Raw genomic sequence first — 23,786 nt, 5'->3', positions numbered from 1 at the left:
TCTTCCAACAGAATACAATTCTCACTTCATGTTTGATTTGAATTGCTCTTCCAGCTGTACGATCCATACATGCTGAGGTCTATTTTGAAAAACATCCAGGATCCTGGCTCATTTTCCTTTTTCATCAACAATAATTTTCTCAGTTTCCACCTCTTACAGGACAGCAGAAATTAGGCAAAATCTCTTCAGTCAAGGAGACATCACAGCACAAGCTATGCCTAAATAACCTTTTCAGAAGGACAAGGATAAAACCTCATTATTCTGGATGAGTTAATGAGGACTCTTCACGAAATCAGTCAGACTGCTCATTACAAGTCGCTATCACTCTGCTTTCTCTGCCTGAACTTTACATCTTTAGATTCCCCATTAATCACTTTCTTCCAGGGGTGCTGGCCTGCCTTTGGCTGGTTGCTTTTCCAAAACAAGCTTTCTATCTTTGTGTAATAAGTGGTTTTTTTGCCTCTTTTCAGTGACGGTTGGGCAGACAGAGATGAAGTCATTGAAGGTTATGAACCCGAAGCAAATGGAGGCATTACTATCAAACTGCAGAGTCCTGAGGTGCTGGCCTTTGATGACTACTACCTGAAGCTGCGTCTCGACACCAACACCCGCAACCCCTGGTTTCCCGAGTTCTGGCAGCACCGATTTCAGTGCCGCATTCCAGGGCACCCACTAGAGAATCCCAACTTCCAGAAGAATTGCACTGGTAACTTGTCAAACATTTAAAATATTTTTTCCAATTTTTCAATCTGCGCTCTGGCAGAATGTTTTCCTTGGTTCTGGTTTGGGTTATCTTTGTTGTTGTTTTACTGGCTTTTTGTTTGGTGTTTTTTGTTTGGGTTTTCTTGTTTGTTTGTTTTTAATTAAGTCTTTGTTGTTATTTATTTTTGTTTATTTTATGTAAAGACAGATAGACACCTCAAATTGTACAGATAATAATTCCAGCTCTGGCAGGAGTATATCTGGTGCTGGTTCCACAGCCTCCTTTCAATTTAGTTCTGCCCTGTTACAGAGTGATTTTCTCCCTTTTTATGTTTTAGGGCTACGCTAAGGCTGAGTGCCCGTGTTCGCAATACGGCTTGTAAAAAATAAAGAGACATGAAATTTTAAGAAAAACAAATTTATATTTTTTTTCCTCAAAGTCAGCTTTTCTGATCAACTGAGGAATCAGGAAATTCACAGACAATATTGGCGCAGAAAACCAATCTTAAGGAAAATTGGTGAGGCTTAAACTTGGCCAGTCATCTGCTTTACTTTTTTTTTTTCCTTAACCCATTAAAACATATACAGTTTGTTTCTACTATGTAGCATTCACATAAAAAAACACATCTTACACAGGGTAACTCTTACCTCATATCAATGGAAGTGTACCTGTGTATACACAGTTTTTCTCTTCCATTCAGAATCTGAGAAAACTAAAATACTTCAATAAGATTAAATTTATTAGTAAATTAAGTGAGAGATGATTACATTTCTATGAAATACTTGCAGGATGATTTTTGCAAACATTTTGTTTGTAGTTTGTAATACTTAATTTGTAGTCAAAAAGGTGTATTTGATAGTAAGGAAGTTATTTCATTAGAAACAAAACTTCTGAAGCCTTACCGTTGATTTCTGTCATTTTCTTTACATTTTGACCTCCTGTATCCCCTAGCAGTAATCTCAGCTGGTCTTCTCATGCTCCCTGATCTGCATTCCCATAGTTTTGAGCTCTTCCCTTTTCTATCAGTGATACTTCCTAATAAGAACTTCCACAGTACCTTTTGCTTCTCTCCAGTTCTCCTATTCACCATTGAGGCACATCACCAAATACTGACTTTGAACTGGCCTGATGTGCTGACTGGCAGCCAGGCTGGCCTGTCTGGGTGCTGAGGGACTAATAGCAGGCTAGACAAGCTTAATCCATATTGAATTTATGCTGATAATTTTTCCTCAAAGGAGTTATTAACTTTGGGTTTTACCAAAATGTTGACTTTTTTGTGTAAATATTTAATTTGTTTTAGAAATGCTCCAACTCAGATAAAGTTGATATAGGCCAACAGGGGCAAAAATTGCTAAGGTGAGTTTATTGATTTATGCACAGTGCAAATGCACAGCCTTCTTTTGTAAGAAAAGAAACTTAAAATTGCACGGTTTTGTTCATTCCATTTACACAAATAAATTTCATGCTGATGAAAAAAGGTTCCATTTTGAGACATTTCAGCAGCTGTTATAAACATGGGTGGTTTGTTATCCAACCTCTCTTTGGTTATGAAACTAAAAACTCGAGTCTGAACCATTACAGTCACCCTTCATCTGGTGGAACAAAGGCAAGGGAAGTCCCCACATAGTGACTTCAAAACGGCCAACATGGGGTACTTCTGCATAGAACACGTAGGTGAGTTTTCAGACAGTGATTGATGTAGGCTCTAAAATTGTACTTCAGCCAAAAAAAAAAAAATTAAGAAAATCACGGAAATAAAACAGTGAGGGTTATTTTATTAAAAAAATATCCTACCCAGACTTTTCAGGATATCCCAGGTTTGAAGTCACTGGACATTGGAGAAGTTCTGAAGAGGTACCATCACATGCCTGCCCAGTGTTCTGGGCTTCTCAAGGTGTCAGTGGCCACTAAATTCTGATAATACTAGTGAAACACAAAATCATTTGTCTACATTGGTAGACTCTGATAGCTAGTAGTGTTAAGTCAGGCATCCAGACATCTTTCCCTCCTCTAGAAGGCTGCAAATTTTTGCATGAAACCTCAAAATATGTGATACCTTTTAGACTTTAGTTCTTAAATTTGTTGGTGTATCACTGATAACCCTCAGGCTTATCACATACAACTAAAAAAATCCATAAATGTCTCAAGTCACCAAAGGGAAGCATCACAAGGTGTCTTTCCCAATAACGACATACCTACAGAATCAAGAGATCTCCATGTCCCCAGCAAAACTGTGGGCAATACAATACTTATTTTTATTTAACTGCACAGATCTGACTACTGACTGTCTGGCACCACCTAATCTTTCTGTACACATGTCTATGTCTGACATTTCTGGAAGGTTAAGAATGTCACTTTAAATACTAGCAACCTCGAAGCTGTTTGAGGGAGACTTTCTCTCCAAGGAAAGTGCCAAGAAACCGCCTTCTTTAACTCTCACAGATTTGGAGGCAGGCCTTTTCAAAAACTCTGTTAAAAAAAGGAGTCTCTTGCCTCTCCCCTCCTTCACAAACTGTCTCCATACACAAATTTGAAGGAGAAAATCCATGATGCTCAATAAGCACTAATGATTGAAACCCATTAGAAGTGCCAATAGATGATCTGACTTTTTGTGGTACTACAAATTGAAGTACTGCTGCCACTCCTACATCACCCTAGGAAAATAATCTGTAGCCAGTACTGCTATCAAGCACCTTATCTCTGGTATATCTAAGAGCTTTTACTCCTACCTCAATATTCCTATGAAAAGGCATGCAGGGCCGTGCATCATGGAAAAAGCAGAGTCCCCTGTGGTCCCAGGAGTCCATGCACATTATTAACAGGTGTTGTGACTATCTCTGGGTCATGACCTCTTTTGTATTACAGAAGTGTGCTGCTAGTCCTTACTGAGAACAAAACACACCCTTACTTTCACACAGACAGCAATGTAAATGTATTTACACAGCAAAGGGTTTCCTAGGAGCAGCCAGAAGCAAAAAAATAAAAAGGAAAAGACAGTGTTGTTCTTTGAAAACCTTATTAAAACATATTCACAATATTGGAACCTATCTATGTTTAGAAAAGGAGATTAATAGCAAATTATCTGTTAAGGATCTTCAGTTACTGCCGGTCCATTATAATTTACTCATATACAATCTAATCAGTTTACTGAGTGATTTATTCAGAATTGCCACTGGCATATGAGGTTTATCATTTATCATTCATGGATAGGCAAGGACTTCTCCTCAAGCAATTACAGCTGCTGCATCTGCAGTTTCTTACACTCTGTTACTGTTGAGTCAGCATTAGCTCGGGATTGCATACTCTCTACAAAGAAAGGGGAAGCTAGTTCCTAGAAATCTCCCTTCTCTGATGACAGGAATTGCTGTTGGAATTCCCTCATTCAGTCTCTGAGAAGACTCATGTTGTCCTTCAGAAATTCTCATATTACACTGAGCCCTGAATGCCCATATTACACTGAATGCACATGCATATTTTTTTGGGGGGGGGGGGGGAGGAAAGAGCACTATTGGAAGGAAGCAAGTCAGAGTGAGCTCAATTCCATGAAGGCTGTAGGATGCCTAACAGTTTGCCACATTTTCAGAATAGCTTGTCTGGATTACAAGAACTAGCAGCAACAAATTCTTGGGAAGAGAAGAAATCCATCAAGACTGTTGCAGTTACTGCTCATTTGGATCATTCCTTCTTGCAAAAATTAAACACCTTACTTTTCCCACTTGGGAGGCAGCCAAATGAGTGGGAGCTATTTTTGACTCATTTGCAATGTTTTAGCCAAGTGCCTCTTGTAATGGAATGCATTTCCCTATCCCTCTCTCCTTCCCTCTTGCTCCAGCTGCTATAGGAGATATTCTTCCTCAACAGGATTAAAGTATAAAAATGATATTAAATGTAGATATATTGGATCTGGCTGAGATGGGCTTAACTTTCCCCACAACAGCCTCATAGTGCTGTACTTTGTGTTGGTAGCTAGAAAAGTGCTGGTAACACACCAGTTTTTTAGGGCACCAGTTTTTTGGGGCTCTGCTGAGCAGCGTTCACACAGCATTGAAGCTCTCTCCCACCCCATGTCCCCACCCTCAAAGGCTGGGAGTGAACAAGACACCAGGAGGGGGGCATAACCAGGAAAGTTGACCCAAATTGACTACAGTTTCCACACCATATGATGTCATGGTCAGCAATAAAGGATGAGAGAAAGGATGAAAAGGTGAGAGAGCCTTTATTATTAAGGCGTTTGTCTTGCAAGGTAACATTATGAGGCCCTATTTCCCAGGAAGAAACTGGACATCATCTGCTGACAGAGTTAGAGAATTTCTTCCATATGTGGTCTTTTTATTTTTAATCAAACTACCTTTATCTTGACCCATGGGGTTTTAATTTTTGTTTTACATAAGGAGAGAGTGGCTTGGTGGGCACCTGCCAGCCAGTTGAAGTCAATGTACTACAGTAAAAAACACACCTTTGTATATGGATATTCTCCTAGACTTTCCTGGATGTCTAACAGGCCACTTCCAGTACAGAGTTGTTCTTAAATTGTCTGTGCTACTGAGGTATTTGTATCCCATGCAGCTGCTACAGTCTGTAGGAAACAAAGCACGTCCTACAACTCTGCATGGACCCCTGACACATAGTGTAATTCAGAAATTCACACCATTCTTCATGCCCATCAGATAAAAAGTCAGAACAGAACAGAAAAAAAGGCTGCTTCTGAATTTGAGGTACTAAGACAGTATCTGACTCAGGATGGACCTGACAGAAAGTTACCTTAGCAAACAGCCTCAAGCACTGCCCCAAGGAACAGTCCCTACTTGTATCAGTTCATTAGAAAACTCAGTTTTTTTCTGCATTTTACAGATTGTACCCTGACAGCAAGGTTAGATGTTAGACTGTGTACATCAGGCAACAGAGTTCAGATATTTTTCTAACAGACTTCTTAGAAGAAGAAGGATGTTTTTTCCTCCCAAGTCTGACAGCCCAAATGGAAGTGTGTTTTTTTCACACAAAAATACACTGGTTAATCTTCCTCTGTTGCATGTGGTGAGCTCACATAAGCCAAAATTAAGTGCAAGTCATACTCACACAGAAATTATGTCAAACTCAGTACAGGGCAAGCACTTGTAGGGACATCTAAATGCTCCTTTACAGAATGCCTTATTCTTCTCCTGGCAGATAATACAATGGCTGGAGTTTATGTAAACCAGGTGGGCTGAGTCCTCCTCTGCACCACAAGAGACGGTCACAAAATTGGTAATGGAACTGATGCAAATAACAGATTATGCTCACAGCAGTTCATCTGCTGGGACAACAAAATACATTGGCAGGCAATCAGCACAAACATTTTTCAATAGAGCAAAGTGGAACAAAGTGGGCAATTCATGATTCATTCATCGATTCAATTGATCTCTGTGAAGAAGGATTATTTGTCAGTAAATGTATTTGTTGCAGATAAGAACAAGAAATGCAGATTTTTTTGTTCCAAAGGAGGTCATAGTCCAAGTTCCCTTTAGGATGCTTACTCATACTGTGGTCATGCCGTAAGGATTGCTTTATCTACTAATTCCTGTCTTGGCCCAGGAGAACTGCAAGCAATCAGTCTGAGTGCATGCAGAGTCACAAGGATCACAGGATCACTCAGTCTAGAAGGTAGCTCAGGAAGACTGTAGTCCAACTCCCTGTCAAAGCACTGTAAGTCATCAGTTCAGACTAGGCTGATCAGGCCTTGATCAAGGCCAAACCTCAAAGGTGGCACAGTGTGTCTGGGCAACCTGTTCCACTACTTGAATGTGGAAAATTTGGCCTCATATGTAAAGAGAGTCTAAACCTCTCTTGTTTCAAATATACCCATCATGTCTTATTCTTCCACCAGGCTTAATTATGAAAAACCTGTCCCTCTCTTCTTTATAACCACCCCATAGGTATGAGGGGCTGTTGTAAGGTTCCCCTGCAGCCATCTCTTCTTCAGGCTGAACAAGCCCAGGCCTTTCAGTCTGACCTCAAAGGCAAGAATTGCAGCTCCAGATCATCTTGATGGCCCTCTGCTGCAGCTACTCCAGGTTATCAGTATCTTTCTGTACTAGGGATTTACAAACCATATGCAGTGTTCTAGGTGCAGCCTGATGAGTGCCAAGTAAAGGATGGTGGTGGTGCTTAGACAATCACTCAGTCACTGGTTGTGCAGTTGGTTCCATCCTGCTGACAGGATGTTGCTTTCCATCATTCCTACCAAGGATCTGTATGCCCACCCTATTCTTGTGTCACATTTGGTCTTAAGAAGGTGTATCTTTTCCCATCTCCTTTCTGCAGCCGACATAAACTTTCACCATGCCTGGCCAGTTCTGAAAGACCACCATAAATTGTCATAACACATTAAATCATGAGCAGAGCATAATGATAGCAGAAGCAGCTTGGGAAGAAGGCTAAATATTTCCGAAGAGGTATTTATGCTTTGGTATGAATAATGCAGAGTCATACTTCTTGGGACGAAAATGTCAGGGAATATAGATTATTTAGTGACTGTAAAGACTTTGGACTATGTTTGATATGGTCATAATCTGAAAGAGATGTGGAGCACAGTGCAGAGGTGGTTTAGATATTAGAGACCCACACAGCAATACAAAAAGCAGTGCAGTGTTACATGAACATACCAGTTCAAATAGTATATTCATATCTGTGGAATATTATCCAATCATTTCAACAATTGGTTCTGAAGTCAGGTGGAGTTGTTAGCCTCTAGTTAAGATTTCTCTTAGCATCCCTAAGTGTTTGCCACCATTATCACTGACTCATTAAAAAGTAACAAGTTTTATCCCATCCAGACATACAGTTATAATTTTAGTGAAAATATTTGGGTTTTTTCTGACATAGGATATCAGTGGTTTAGAAAAGATACTCCCCAATTCAGTTCCCCCACCAAGACTCTCCCAAAGCAGATGCCACTTCCTTACTCACCCCCTTCCCCTTCCCAGTCCAGGAATGGAGTCGAGAATTAGAGGCACAAAAGGTGAAAGCCATGGGTAAAGATAGGAAAAATTTACTGGAAACAAAAATGGAATAAGAAAGTGAACAACAGCAGAACAATAATAACAATGGAAAGTATAAGATAAAGAAACAAAGAGATGATTTACATGGAAAACTGCCACAAATAACAACTCCTCCTCACCACACCACCTTTTCTCCCACAGGAGGGGAATGTAAGAGAAAGTCCTGTTCCCTCACCTTGGCAATGATGTACCAGGATATCAAATAACATTATAGTCTTGGCTACAGCCCCTCCCAATGATTTTGGCTGAAACAAGGACAAGGATAATAACATCTTTTTTAGAAGATCTACAGGGCCTCTACTCATGCCTGCCATGATGTTTGTCTTTCTGGTTTTGTTTGTGAAGTTCTCCTTGACTGCATTTATTGCACCAGATGGGAAGACAGAAGACTGATGGCTGCCTATTCCTATCCTGAAACAGTTGTACTCGGCCAATGCATCTTTCAGATTACATCCAGGCCACCAGTAAGGTAGTTCAGAGCTTCTCTTAATCAAGAACTCTTTTTCTCAAGACCCACCCTATTTTAATAAATCTATATGAGATGACAGTGGACAATGCACTCCAGGATGTCTCCTTGATTTTTCTACACTTTTCTGAAGGAGTGAATGCATTTCCACTGAGAACTGATCTGAGTTGTTTCAGAGTTGGATAAATTAGATCCAGCAGACATTATTAGGGCTCATCCTGCTGTGTCAGACAAGCTTGTAGGTGTTTCTCTGAGAACATTCTTTTGATCTCAACATCTGCTGGGCTTTCCCATGGAGCACCTGTCCCATGAGATTTTTCATCAGCAGAAGCACCTACAGTAGGAATTATTGCCACTACAATAGTTCAGAAAAAGTAATTACAAGACAACAGCCTGGCATGTACTCTGCCAAGAGAGCCACTGCTGGTAAATCACCTTTGTGGTGTACAGGAGACATATTTTTAAGCTTTTGAAGAAGAAATTAAGCTATTGACATGCCATAATTTTTTCAAAATGTATTTTGCATTTGGTATCCTGTGACTTGTCCATGCTCACCTCTGCTTTGAATTCTCATTACTTATTTAGGTCTTGTATCACACTCTTTTTCCTCAGTATGAGGCAGAAGATCCTAATTTTTCCAGCAGTGTTCAAAACTGATCGCAATTTCATTGGCACCTAGAACGAAGCCTACTGGGGACAACTTGTCTGAAAATATTCTAGTTGTTACCTTTCTTTTTTACAGCAGATAAGACAGGAGAGTTGTAGTTTCATTTTATTTCCCAGACAATGTTACAGGCAGCTTTTAAGGCTTAAAGATGAGAAGGAGTAATGTGGTTATCTGTGATAGTTCATATGAATTATTTGGGAAAGATGTAATGGCCAGGTTTATGTTCATTTGGTTCTAGCTTTTTGTGTCCATGTTTGGAAAAAAGCAGTTACATCTATCTTATATTTTATATTTCCAAAAGTACTTTTAAACCAGGCTACCAATATACAACAAAGATAAATACTTTTCTTCTTTTGGGATCCATAACAAAAAAATGACATCATCATGAAATAAAGGAGAGGAGCAATGTACATGTGCCTTTGTAAACAGCATAGAAGACAGTTTGCAGAACCATGCATATTACAGCAGCATATGACAAAAGTTTTCTGCATCTGCACCTACATTTTTCATTTTGGATTTTAACAGTCAAAGCTTGCACTTCTGGGATTAAAAAAATCCTCAAGTAGGCTTGTGACATTCACCCTTCTCCATTACATGGATGAACTGATGGTGCTACTAAGTAAGAGGACACCTGAATTGTGCTCCCTTGAGCCTCCTTCAGGCTCCTGTCTCCTGTGCCTAGAGAGAGACAGGGCCACTCTTGACTGTTCAGATTGCCACAGATGATTTAAACTTTTATCGGGAGCATGGTGAGGACAAAAGCATATAATTAAAATTAAAATTGACTTGATCCAAAAATCAAATTTTTGTGCAGGTTGTGCATCAGAACAATTAGCAAAGATAGAATCATTTAACCAAACCAGGAAGTCAGATGAAATAACACAAGTAACTGATCTGAACACATGGCAAACCTCTTTCTGTCAGCCCCCCATGTCTTTTATTAGATGATATTTTCCACTTCCTCACTTACCTGTAGGTGGAAAGTTTTAAACTCAGCTTGCAATTTTACAGATTGTTATTACTGGCAGCATTGCCCCATAAATGCAGGTGAAAGGAGAAGCAGTGGAGGCTAACACATGTAGGCACAGTCCCACGTACTCACACATGTCTAGCTGCAGACTAGACGTACTCTGTACACAAGGATATTTTCTGAAAAATAGCCAGTAGCATTCTTAAAATAAATGGGTCCTTCTTAAAACATTGTGGGAAAGCAATGGCATAAAGAACAATAAAATATAAGCCTGAGTGGTAAAGCCTAAACCATGAAAACCACAATATTTCCTATCCAGAATATGCTGTATTGGTATCCATAAGGAGAATAATTTGATGGAAGGTGTGTGCTCTGAAGAGTAGTGCTGCTAGAATAAATCTCTGTTTTCCCATTCATACCAGGATGTCTGGGGGAGTGCTGAGGTCTGCTTGTGTGAAGAGAGTTAGGGAAAATGATAAGACACTGCATCTATACTGTGTTGCTGACTGAGCCAGAAATCCACTGTAGCACAGCAAGGTAGAAGACCAGATGATTTAAAAATCTTTCTTTCATCTGAGATTTTTGAGATCCATACAGTAAGAAGTAGCTTTGGAGGAATCCACAAGTTCAAAGCTTCAATATAGCTCTGGATTCAGGCTCAGCTCTACAGGAATGAAAAAGCAGTAGCACTGTACACATCATGCTAAGCAGTGAACTGTCTACTTTCTGCTGGGGCCAGCTTATTCTGCTGCTTTTTCTATGCTTATTTTGTCTGAAAATTCATACCACGGTCTGTTTTCTTGTGAGATCTGAAGTAGTCATGTGTTTTCTGTATTGTCACATTTGGCTGCACCCAAGAAAACAAGAGGAGGGCCAAAACAGATACTTTTAAAATTCTTTCAGATCAGAAAGAATTCTGCTTCTGTTTTTCTGTTGAATTTGACATGTGAATACAGATTAGGGCCACTTACTTTGTCTTCTGATTTGCTTAGCTCTGGTTTGCTGCTAATCAGTGTTGCATTGTTCTTGTGCAGAGGTTGTTCAGAAACTCCTAATCTTAGCTTAGCTTTAAGAAGGATCATTTCTGTGATACTGAATACAGCTTTGGGCAGGTGTCCAGGTAAGGGGAAAATAAAGTGGGTCTTTGTGATCTGTGTATTTGTGATTAAATTATTGAATATTGCAAGAGTTAAAGGGTACACATGGGTGCTCCTAATAATCAACTGAAAACCATGCTTAATTTCACCAAAAGCTGTGAATGTACTCTGCTAATTTACAACATGGCCAAGCTGGTTAGGGTGGCCAAGACCACTTTGCTTCTCAGCTCCAGAGCAGCTGCAGCATCTGGCTTTGGTCCTGGAATGCCAGGTTTTTTCTGGAAGAAACTGCATGTTTGCAGGACTACTGTGTAGCCAGTCTGCTGTGCACATTGGATATCCATGTGGCTCTAGGAAGCCAGCCCTTTAGACAGAGGCTGTCTTATGTGAGGATATGGACTATAAAAACAAAACGAAAGCCAAAGCCAACAACAAACTTGGCAAAGGAGAAATTTGGAATAAGCTGTATTTCTGCAGAAGTAAGGCACGTTGATGTTCATATTGATTTGTATTCTGACAGCTAATGCTGGTGGTTTTAATATCACCTTAGCATAAAGAACAGATGTGAGTAAGAGGATTTGTTCTCTTAGAATAATAAAAAAACATTAAAAGAAAGAAAAAACCCAGTAGTACTGGCAGATGGGTAGTAGTACACTGTCAGACAAGAATTCTGAATCCCCTCTAAAATCAATAGTGATTTAAAGCATAATAAATAGTGGATATCTTTCTTGGCTGTTCTTTGTACTAATGCAGAACCACTAGAATTTGAGATGGGAAAAGACCAGTTATGCCAGCTAGTTTTTGTCCTACCATGAGGGGAATACGTGATCTGTTAACATGAGATTTTGACTCACAGCTTTGAAGTCCTCAGCATCTCATGTCCATGCTTTGACAATGACTGCCACTACTTAGACATTTACAAATCTAGATCAATGGAGGGGAAAAGAGTTTGTGATTTGTTCCATTTCCTGTCTCCATGCCAGATAGGAGCACAGATGAGTATGTGTGTTTTATTACCATCATCATATTTTTCCACTCTAATCTAAAGACCCTGACTTTTGGTTTGGGTTTTGTGCTGCTGGCATATGTTCAACATATACTGAGAACAGAACTCTTGTTAATTCCTTTTCCCCCTTTGGTGGTAATATATTCTATGGTTAATATGAAAGTTGCTTATTTTCAACTCTAAACCAGCATTTTCTGATGAAGATGCTCAAAATTAGGCCCCTCAAGTGCATGCTCTGAGACCTAGATAAATTGGCCCGATTTTTAAGGGTACTGATCTCCCATAATTTCCATGAAAGTCAACAGCAGCTAGAGAAGTTCAGGCATTAATCAAGTCAATTAATTAGGTGCCTGAATATGTATTCAGGTTCCTAATTTAAGTATTGTGTGGTGGATAATGTTCTGAAAGCTGCAGCACAATTATTGAGTTCCATCTCCGTCTTTCAGATAAGGTCTCAGGCTTCATATGAAAAGCATAACACCTGAAATATAATCAGTCCTACTTCCTGAACTTTCCATTTTTCTATTGTAATGTGTTACAATGGGACATCTACAAGGGTATCTCACTCAATTGTTTTCTTTTTATTAAGAGTGAAACCTTGTTTAAAACTAGCCAAATATTGTAAAAATCTGTATGCATTTCTTTACATTTGTAAATTAATTTGATTTTAAGTGTGTTCATTCCTGTCTCATGTAAGAGATTGCAGCAACTTACTATCTGCTAGATTTGTTCCAAATAACTGATCTGTTAAGAATAGTGGTTCTAAATGTGTCTTTAATTGAGTGTGCGAGTAAGGTAGCAAGGTTACATAGCTACCTGAGGGAGAGGGGAAGACTGAAGATTGGGGTTTCTTTATTTTTAATTGTTTCTCTCCAGGAGTTCAGGTCATGTAGCAAATGGTCTCTGTGGGATCCTGTTCTTAGAGAATCTTGGTCAGGAACCATACGGCACTGGGAGAAGGCTGTGAAGAAATCAAGAGATGAACACAGATCCAAGGTCTCTGTGATAATAACTGCATTAAATAATATTAGGATTAAATTGGTACCTGAGGCCTTGGGAGCATGGACACCTGTGGGACCCTGCAGAGTCTGAGAGAGGCTCAGAGATAGTTTATTGCTGAACTCTAACTGACAGAGGTAGCTGTGTGCGACACAGTAATAGTAGCAAATTAAATTCTCTGCTTTCATATTCCCAAGAAAGGGACAGAAGAAGAGAAAATAATGATAATAATGATAATGATAATGATAATAATAATACCAAAATAAGCCCCAATAAACCCCATGATACCAGATGAGAATATGGACTCTGAACAGGCTGAGATAAATCAAAAGCCATTCCACTTCATTCCATTCCATTCCATTCCATTCCATTCCATTCCATTCCATTCCATTCCATTCCATTCCATTCCATTCCATTCCATTCCCATTGTTTGTGACTCCTCTATTAAAATAACTGTTGCTGTCCATGTCCTTTAAATGAAAAGGCTGAGCCTGACCTTTTGAAATGTCTTTGTCGGCATTAAATTTTAGTCAGTTAATGAAATAATAAGATGAATTTCAAATGCTGTATTAGGATTTGAAATCAGTGTCTTTGTTGATTACATATACAAACCATTCAATCAAAGAAAAAGATCATCTGGCATATTTTATTCCTGATTATAGGATGAAATATTAATTTCTAATTAAAATAGGAGCTGGGAAATAATATGTTGCTGAAGAAGATAAATACTAATTTCAAATAAGTAAAAGAACATATTGTGGTCATTTTGCAGGTGGACTGTACACTGTCCAGCATTTAAGGAAAACAAATGAATCATAATAATTATTTTTCAAGCTTTCATAATATTTGCACTCTGTTTAAAAAAAATGACACTGGAATCACTTCACATTCTCTTCTATGTTGTTTTTTTCCTAGAATAAATATGTAATTTAATGTTATGTCCTAACTGTCTGAATTAGTGTAGATTTCTTTGAAGCCTAAACTGCTTCTGACTTGATGGATTCCCAAGTTCAGAATCAATATCAGAGTTTTATTGATTTCCAGTTTAAAGCCTTGCGTATCATGTTTGAGTATTTGGCTATAATGAGGCACTGTATGTCCATACGATTTCCTGGTCAGTTCCATGAGCCTTCCAATATTTGATCACAGTATTTTAATCAGGGATGAATTACCATAAGCTAGAATGACCGAATATTGAATATTTTTATGATCTGAAAGTAGCTGAAATATATTTACAGCTTACTTGCTTCATGATGGAGTTAATTCCAAATATTTGTGTTAGAGTGTGCATAAAAATGAATGTCCATAATTTTGTTGCATTATGGCATTTTTAAGTATACTTCTGGTTTGGCACATGACTGCAGCCATGAAAATGATGGCAAATACAAAGTCATGTTTCTTTTAAAATCATTTGAACTGGTGCTTACTTGGGAGTATAAGATAGTGATTTATTTCAAATAGGGGCAGTTTTGTTCTTCTGTTGTTTCCCAAACTATTAATTCCAAAGAACAGGAATTAAGATAATAGCCAAAATGAGGCAATCAATAACCTAAAAACTTAGTATTTTTGGCAGGTTTTTGTTATCTTGCTTCACTGTTGAACATTCTGTGAATTGTACTTCTTAAGCTGATTTCTTTGAATTACACACACAAATATCACGGGTATGAATCCTTTTTTTTATGCTTTGAAGTGGTCTGAGTTTTTTTCACCTTACACTAAGCTATACTTTGTAGATCCTTCCATTTCTATTTCATTAAACACCAATCTTCACTGCAGAGCTATTTCATCAAAATCATTCCACTAACAGTTCGGAACAAGGGGAAGCAATGCTGAAATGTCCTGCCAAGTTTTTAAAAGTTCATAGCAATGGATGTGTACAGAAGGGGTTTAAAACACCAGCTTGCAGGCTTGTTTAGAGAGGAAGGAATCTCAGCATATCATCCTCATAGGGCCATAAATCCTGTATTGTTTTGTAAGTAAAATTTCTTAAGGGGAATTTTAGCCTAGGGGGGAGAGACACAGAGGCTTCAGGCCATGTCATCCCCTTCAGAAGCTTTATTAGGCTGATAAGCTTCTGTCAAGCCATCTGCTCTAAGTGGGTTTCTCCAGACCTGTACTTAACAGCATGTTCTCCTGTACATGAACTTGTGGAATTTCTCTGCCTGTTACCTAGTTTCTTGCTCCTTTTCCTCTTGCTTTACATCGTTTTGTGGCTTTATATACTTGCAACTTCTCAACTCTATGCTCAGATTCTTCAGCTCTCAGTGATAGGAGTTATAAGTGAATGGGAAGAATTCGTGTAGATTGCAAAACCTGTGGTGTTGGAGGGCTACACCTTGCCAGGGGCAGCCTAATGAAGGAAGAGACAGCACTCTTCTGGGGCTCCTGGCATGTGGACAGCAGTGCTGTTAGCATGGCTCTCAGGTGGTGCATCATATTTCCCTTCAAGTCCTTTCTTTTACTGCTAAAAAACACAGGAGACAGAGCAGGAAATGCAGGTTTAAGAAGGGCGAAAGGAACTTTTTCTCCAACACAGGCCTATTTTGCCCTTTCCTGCCTCCCACTCCAGCGGTGCAGTTCTGACAAAGCCATGCTGGCAATTGCTGCAAAGGCCTCCAGCCTTCCTCTAACCTCTTCTGAAGGCAGACAGGGGCTGCAGCATTGCACATCAGCTGGAAGTGTTTTTGAATATGTAATATCTCACCCAGACATGCCCTGTCTGCTCTCCCCTGCATTGTCCTGTGGCATCAGGCATGCCCAGCCTTCACATTCACTTGAGGTGGCAGCCAGCCCTAGGAAGATGACAGTCATCCCCTGCTTAGCTTCCCTGGGCCACAGAAAGGAAACTGTCTACTCTCTTGGACAAAGACATGGTAGAACACATCTTTATCATCTCTCTCAGTATAAGCATGAGTTATGTGCATTATCACTTGTTGCTCCTCCTGGAGTTATATAGTTGTGTGAGTCTGAATGTCCACAGGAAGAGGCAGAAAGAGCAGAGGGGAGAGCAGGCTTCAGACTCTTGTATCTGTTCAGCAAAGTCTGCAGGCTGGGAAATGAAGGGGGAGTTAGATCAGTTTCCCTCTGTTTTGCTCCCAAGTGATGTGGTGGGTGGGTTGAACCCGTGAATTCAGACTTGGCATAGGGCTGGCAGCACTGCTGGGTCCCCTTTCTCCTGCCCTGTGCTTAGAGACTCTGACACTCCTCTACATCTGATTAATGAGTGAGTCAGCGACTTGTACAGTCATTTCTCCTCACAATGTTTCAGCTTCCCTGTGGCACTCTTGTATTTGTGTATGCCACAAATTGTTCCAGAGTCTTTGACACTAAGCTCTTAAAGCCCTAACGTGCTTACATAACATGATATGGAGAACAAGAAAGTAAATTTAATTAAATCTTTCCCCACTTCTTCTGACACACAGGGAGAGACAAAAGGAAGACACTTCTTTCTGATCACTGTGGGATAATGTGGCATACTCACAAAAGCAGCAAGGAAAACAAAGACAGTGGTGGTGTATAGTATATATGAAATGGGTACTAATCTTCTAAGGTTTAGGTGTTAGACATCTGAAATGAGGGAGAACTTGTACCTTGATGGCTAAATTCAAATTCTGGTTTCTTTTAGCCATGGAGTTGACATCTGTAAAAGATATGCTGGTAAAAATAAATTTAAAACCCCAAATCCTTTTAAATTCAATATCAACTTTGTTTCAGGAGAATAAATTTCATCAGTGATTTGACTGACTTTGCCACTGATAAAAAATAACCTCTTGCATAAAAGTATTGCTGCAATTACCATCCTGTTAGTGCCTTAGAGAATTCTAGTGCAAATTTTTGAAGAGCTTTTGCTGAACACCCAGCTTTCAAATGGGTGTTTCTATTCTCTTCTCTCTAGTATTATACAAGAATAGAAATACACTAATCCCAATTAAAAAACAACATTCACCATATGTAACAAAGCAGTAGTATCTGAGAGTCTCATAGATTTTACCACGCTCAGAAAGAAAATAGCAGGGTATCACAATTGGTAACTGTAATTGTATCCTAGCTTTTCAGGGAAAAATACATCAAATGTAATTGCATGAATTGAATCTCTTTGCTTGGGGAAATAAAAACCATTTGAAGAATGCGAGCAAAACCTTTCTGATTCAATGACATCCTGAAAACAAAGTCTGAAACCCCATGAACTTCATTTATTACTTTATGAGTACTGTAAGATGTCGAATGTTTATCAGCATGTTTTAAAATCTGGTGTAGAACCCAGATATTGTAAGATATTTCTTCCTTTCAGCTTTTCCTGTGAAAGCTCTGCTTCCTCTCTTGCCAAAAGGTGGAGAAACTTACAGTTCTAGATAGAGAAATGCATTTTTACCTATAGAGTGGTGACATGATGCTCAGGGGGAAGTTAAGGAAAGATCTTTTCTTTTATAACAGTAATAAATCCTTCCTCAACCTTTCCTTACAAATAGAGGAACTCTGTCCAGTCCAACAAATAGTTCACGTACAATGGGAATTGAGTTACCTGTTTCATCTTGTGCCTTTTTTATAGCTCTATCCTCTGTGTATGGGATCCCTGTAAGGTATCTCTCCTCTTTTTCACTGTATTTAGCTGCCTCTTGGACTTGCCTCCCTGCTGCAAAGATACAGGCATCAAAGTGAGAAGTGAAGTGGTAACCATTGCTCATATCCTGTTCTGTTTGAAAACAGTATAGTAACTGGTTTTCTGGGAACAGAAACAATAAAAGAAACAATAATTTACCATGATGGGATCATTTGTTGTAGGTTGAATGAAACATTTATTATGGTTTGTGAGAAATTTTTCAGCCTATCAATTCTCTCTCATGAAAATTGCAAATGTTTTTTTAACTGAAAATGAAGTATGGCCTTGTTTTTTCTGACCATCTTGCAGGTTAGAAAATATGCTTCCCCCTAGATATTTCTTCCACAAATTGTTGGTGGTCATATTAGCTTCCACATAGAGACAGCAAAGTCATTGAGACGGGTCACAACAAGTGGAACCTGTGGCCCTGATCCATAACGTTTCGTTATAGTCACCAAGTAATATTTCCTGCCTTTTTCTCATAGGCAGTCAGATACAGCTTGAAATGCCTTGGAAAGCAAGCAGTTACATAGGAAAGTAAGACCTTGGGAATTCTTGTTACTGTATATTTGATTGTGGGCTGGAAGAGGGTTTTGGATGTTCTAATATAGCATAAATGATGTATTGCCTGTGACTTGTTTCTGGACTTTTGTTTAGTAGTATGAACAAAAGTTCACTTTTTACTCTTAAGATGTGCAGACTTCATTCAGCCATACAATATTAATGAACAGAATATATTTGTTATAAGAAAGGTGATGTGAAGAGAAAAAAACAAAATATGCACAGATTTTAAACACACCATCAATGTACTTATCACATCTAGAGACATTACAACCTCTGTTATTCATTTTGAAGTGCCTTGAAGTGAAATTTGTTAAATAATTTTGTTGTTGTTATCTTTGAAGTTAGATAATGTAAATATATGTTAAAAATAGAATATAACTGGCAAGAGTGAACTGGCAATGTTTCTAAAATACCTGAATCAATAATGGCAAATGAGTCAAAACAAATGAAACCCTTTGCAGAAATTATTTTATACAATCACTGTTTGGTATTGTTAGAGGATTAGCCATTATTGGATGTTCTCATGTGTGGGAAGGTAAGCCAGGAAGAAGACTGACCTGTCTGAACAAATGCCTTTGGCTGGAACTTAGGTTAAAAAAGGAGAGTTTGTGACATTGGAGTGAAGGGGCAACCAGCTCAGGAGGACTACCAGGATTTCATGAGAGATTCTCTCATGTATAGAGAATATTAGAAGGACCAAAACGCAACTAGAACACAATCTGGTTACTGTCATAAAAGATACTAAAGGGTTTTGTGGTGGAATTGGCAGTGTCAGGTTAAGGGTGGACTCAATGATCTTAAAATTCTTTTTGAACCTACATTATTCTATAGTTATAAATAAAATTAAAAATTAAAATTTTTCAAGGAATTGGTGACAAAAGAGAAGTGTAGAATTGGTTACATTTTCTCTCCTATGTGTTCAAAGATAAAACCATAATTAAATATTTAAGCATCTAACTAAAACTGTTCCAACTTTTCTAAGTAGACAAATATCCTAAAATGTTATGAAAATCACCATTAACTAAGTTTGTTCATCACCATTAGTGTGCCATTTAGTTTCCATAATAACCTTTAATTCTTTCCTTTAGGGGCCCAGATTTAAAATTACTGGTCAGTTCAAAATGCTGACCTTCTGCCTTGCTGCTTGCATGATCCTATGACACAAAGTTGTGGTCAAAGTTTTTCAGGTCTTTAGCATGAGACAGTGTAAGATATGTGACTTCCAGTGTTTTCCAAGGACATGCTATGACATTAGCGCCTCTCTACACAAACCTGCACAGAGGAAGATGAGCAAATTTTCTCAGAGCCACTGGGGGTTCTTTTGTTTCATTGGAGTTTTTTTCATTTCAGTTCTGGTGGGCCTGACCAGAGTTAAAGTCGATTGTTAAGGGCATTCCTCAAATAGCTTCAATTGCTGACAGGCTTGAAGCATTGGCCACCTCTGTAGGAAGCTTCTTCCAGTATTTGGGCACCCTGTGGTAAAGGCAGTGTATGTTGAGACTGAAGGGGAGCATAAGGAGCCTGCCTCCACAATTTGTCCAACGCATATGGACATTTGTTATGAGCCTGGGTACTGCTCTACCTGCTCGTACCTGGAGTTTTTTGGGGGGAGCCCTCTTTACTCCTTGGCACATGCAACCCAAGTATGGGAGATTTATTTTATTTAATTTCATTTTCCCAGTGAAATTTTGCCCCATTTGTACTTCCAGATTTTTTTTTTTATTTTTTTTGGGCATAAATTAGCACTTGTATTGAATGCAACCATCACCCATTTTGTAACTTACAACAGAGCTAAAATCTAATTTGGCTTTCCCATGAAACAAGGCAGTCCTGGAAAGGACTGCTGCAAATTGAGAAAGCAGTATATACAATTTTTAATACCTTCATACCTCTGTCAGTACCACCAGAAATAAAGATAGTTTTTATGACAGCTGGTAACTTTTTATTTCACCCTAAATATTCAGCAGATGACCATAGCGAATCATGAAACTGTCTGCCTATTCCAGATGAAGTATTATCTTTTATAACAATTTTGATGAACAGATTTTGTCTTTTTAAGCTAATCAAGAGTCATCTATGAACAGACTGTGTTCTTCATCAAATATGTGTATTTGCTCAAAATTTGCCAACTGGCTAGGTATTCATCAGATTCCCCAACCAAAATGTTTTTACATTTATTTCCATCATAAATTCTCTCCTGCCCTAACCTTTCTGAGGACTGCAAACAAATAATAGTTGGTGCTGAGTTTTATATTAAATATGAAGAGACATCTCCTAACTTTACTTTCACATGATAGTTAACTCATGCCTTGCCATAATTCTGATAACATATTTTTTCTTTATTTCTGTTTCTCAAGTGGGATTTACAAAATAATGCTCTCTGTTCTCAAGAGCACTGCTAGCTCCATACTGACTTCACAGCAAAAGCACTCAACTAAATTCATGGCTGCTTCACAGTCACATCCTTCTAAGGACTTAGTTGAAACTAGTATTAGTTAGCTGTGAAGTGCATTATAGTAAATTGAAAGATTAACAGTGAGTTTCATGAACATTGGGACTATTTTCCCTCCCTCCCTCCCTCCCTCCCTTTCTAAAACTGGGAGCATTTTTCAGTTGTGTGCAGGCAGGATGTGTTTGTTTGGTTTTTGGTTTTGGTGTTTGGTTTTTTTGTTGGGTTTTGTTTGTCGTTTTTTATTTATTTTCCTTTCTGATTAGTAGCGTATGTGTGTACCTGTCCTTGTCCTCCAAGATCTACTGACAGAAACAGAGACTAAATTCAAAACTGTGATAAAAAAAATGACCCAGACTACTGAGAACCTCTTAAATTATTAAAGGAAGATTTGCATCACATCCAATAGAAAATTAAGTAAGTATGATATTTAGGACACCTGAATTCTTCAAGGTCATCCAAAAATTAATTGTCTAATTTGAGTTACTTCAATTAATCCAGTATTCACATGACTTATGACTTACAGTTTTTCTTTGCTCAGTGAAAGCTATGGTCGCTAAAGTTATTTTTTTAAAAAAAGGAAGAAAGCTACAAAATATTTTTCTATTAGTCTTTGTAGGCCAATGATATTTTCTTCCAAGGGCTGAGAAACAAAGAAAAAAATAAAAATTTCACTGTTCAGAATTCTGCTTTGCTCTTTGTTACATTTCAAATACTTACTGAGGAAAAATACAACTTTATAGAGATAGCCCATGACGAATTAGTAGTATGTTAACATTTATTAAAAACTTGCCCTATGAAAACTTAATTGAACATTGTTTTGTCTCTGTCTGAACACAATTACATGATTTCTTTTGTTTTAAAACTCCACACATTCTTACTGATTGTCTTAAGTGAATTTTACAAATTCAAATGTGTCAGTGTATCTATGACTTATAATGATTAAAACAGAGTGGATTTTGACTCTGGGAAATTAAGTTTAGGGAAAGCATGACTTCTCATTCTGGATTTACTGGAAAATATATTATTTACATATAAGAATTTTTATATTACTGATCTGGAGACAATTTATGTGTTACTTTTCACTACAATACAATTATTTCTATAGATGACATTAAGGCACTCACCTCTACAGTGTGGGACTATGTGCTTGCAACCTTAATTTAGGTGTTCATTCCAAAATGGTCAAAAGCAAATCCTTCAACCATCAAATATTTATTCTCTTTGCAGGTATGCATATTATATTGAAATACAACAATTGAAAGCATGTTCTGCTGAGTGAATACATACTTAAAGGAAATTGCACATTTTTAAATGTTGGCAAGTCCTGTTTCATTTTGTTTTCTACCTCCATCACCCACAAGAAGGTTTGCCTCAGGAAACACATGGATGCTATCCTTATCTTGTGCAAGCATTACTGATGTTCGTGCTCCTTTTCTCTAACTAATTAAAAAATTAAGGAAGATCTGAGATAAACTTTCATGTAGAAAAGGGTAGCTAGTGAGGGCTGTGCACTATCTGTTTTTTGTGATCTCTTCCACAACCCGCTGTTTAGAGGCTTCAAGAGAGGACAGCTGTGCCAAACCCAGGTTCTTTCCATCTCGTTAACTTAGGGCCTGAGAACAATTTCATTTTCTAGCTACAAGAAAGAAGAATCAGTGATAAATTTGCAGTGTGTTAATCCTATGGAACTAATCAGCTGATGAAACACACTGGCAGATATTTTATTGGGACTATAAATTAGCATATACAAGCATACAGATGTCAAGGCTATGCTGTACATAAGTGAGGGTGCACATGGCATGCTCTCTGCTTCCCTGGGTGAATGTTCTGTCACCTAGCATACGAGGTTTTTATTCTTTCTCTGTTCCTCAGCACGAATGGTGTTCATTTCACATGATTTGAATGGGAGCTGTGAACCTTCTCTCACAAAGAAAGTGGCGGATACACTGCCTCTGGAAAGAATTTCTTTCTGCTTTCTTTCAAGCTGCTCCTTGTTTGGCAGTGCTGGTGGTGAATGTATGGTAGTGAGGAGCACATGAACTCATTCAGTCAAATTGTGCTATGTTCACAAAGCTTTTTAAATTCACCATCACATCTGTTTGCTATGTTAAGCTCATCTGGAAAATAGTTACTGAGGCAAAATTTTCTTGCCCAGCTGCAATGCAGCCCAAGAAAAGCAAGATAGGCATCCCTGCATTTGGGATCTCTGTTGTCCTAATGAATTCCCAGCTGAAATTTCTGAGTTTTAGGGCAAACAAGCTGAGAAGACCTACCAAATCAGAGCCTGTTACAATGATAAATATAAGGACAGTATTCATGGTTTGATTTGAAAGCCATATCATAGCTACATTAGGGTAAGAAACTATTTTTTATCTTGAAAGTTTTGGTGAACTTGCAGATTTTTACCTCCTTTTATCATATTAAAACGACAAATATCTTCTCAACCTGGATTGGAGAAGTGTCAGTTAACACCTAGTCTCTAACACATCCTACTTCCCTGGTGTACACAAGGTGTTACCGAGACAAAATAACAGAGACTGGATTGCAATTGCCTGTTAAACACTGAGTAACGTGGGAGGCCTGCAGATAAAAGCAACTTGCAGTTCGGAGCATATTGTGATTGGATGACTCAAGGGGAACGGAACAAACCAAGGAGGTTTCTTACTTGCAGCTGCCTGGGGAGCCCGCAGCACAGGTCTGCAGTGCCTGGGGGTCGGTGCTGGGTGTTCTGCAGCACTTCAGCTGGCAGAAGGCAAGCGGGGAGCAGCCCAGGAGCAGGGTCTGATGTGAAGTGCAGCCGAAAGACAGCAGCCTCTGACAGTGCCAGCCCAGCTGCAGATCAGAGGGAAAACCTACGTGTGGAGAAAACCTCTGGAGGCATGTTGTTCATGGTCAGAGGAAGGAGACTTCTTTGTGTGCTCAGGCTGCAGTTACACCAAAACTCAGTGTTACAAACTTTGGCTGATTTTCTGTAGCAATCCCATACTGGCATATCTATGGCCACTTTTAACTAAAATGACTGTTTCTGATAACTCAAGAGGTGATGCTGATTTACGTTCTGTTTTTAACACTGAAAGAAAGGGACATTGCTATCTTGACCCTCAAAAACATGAGATTAAAAAAGAAAAAAAACCTCAAATGTAGCAAAAAGTCAATCTGTCAAGGAAATTACTTAAAAAAATTGTTCCAGTGGAAAGCTATCCTCTTGATTAACCTTCCTTAAAA

General features: G+C 38.6%; 1 protein-coding gene across 3 annotated transcripts in view; it reads left to right on the top strand.

The window, feature by feature from the left end:
* Positions 1-23,786, top strand: part of GRM1 (glutamate metabotropic receptor 1) — a 184,417-nt gene that overhangs the window by 115,165 nt on the left and 45,466 nt on the right. For all 3 annotated transcript variants that reach the window (XM_005518492.2, XM_005518495.2, XM_088053341.1), the window contains exon 4: positions 471-706. In XM_005518492.2, the coding sequence (XP_005518549.2) occupies positions 471-706 (236 nt within the window). The remainder of the gene's footprint in view (positions 1-470; positions 707-23,786) is intronic.

This window comes from Pseudopodoces humilis, chromosome 3 (assembly GCF_049639895.1).
Source record: "Pseudopodoces humilis isolate 2021_Gansu_Grassland_sample_001 chromosome 3, ASM4963989v1, whole genome shotgun sequence".
NCBI lineage: Eukaryota > Metazoa > Chordata > Aves > Passeriformes > Paridae > Pseudopodoces > Pseudopodoces humilis.
This window is presented reverse-complemented; position numbering and strand designations above follow the sequence as displayed.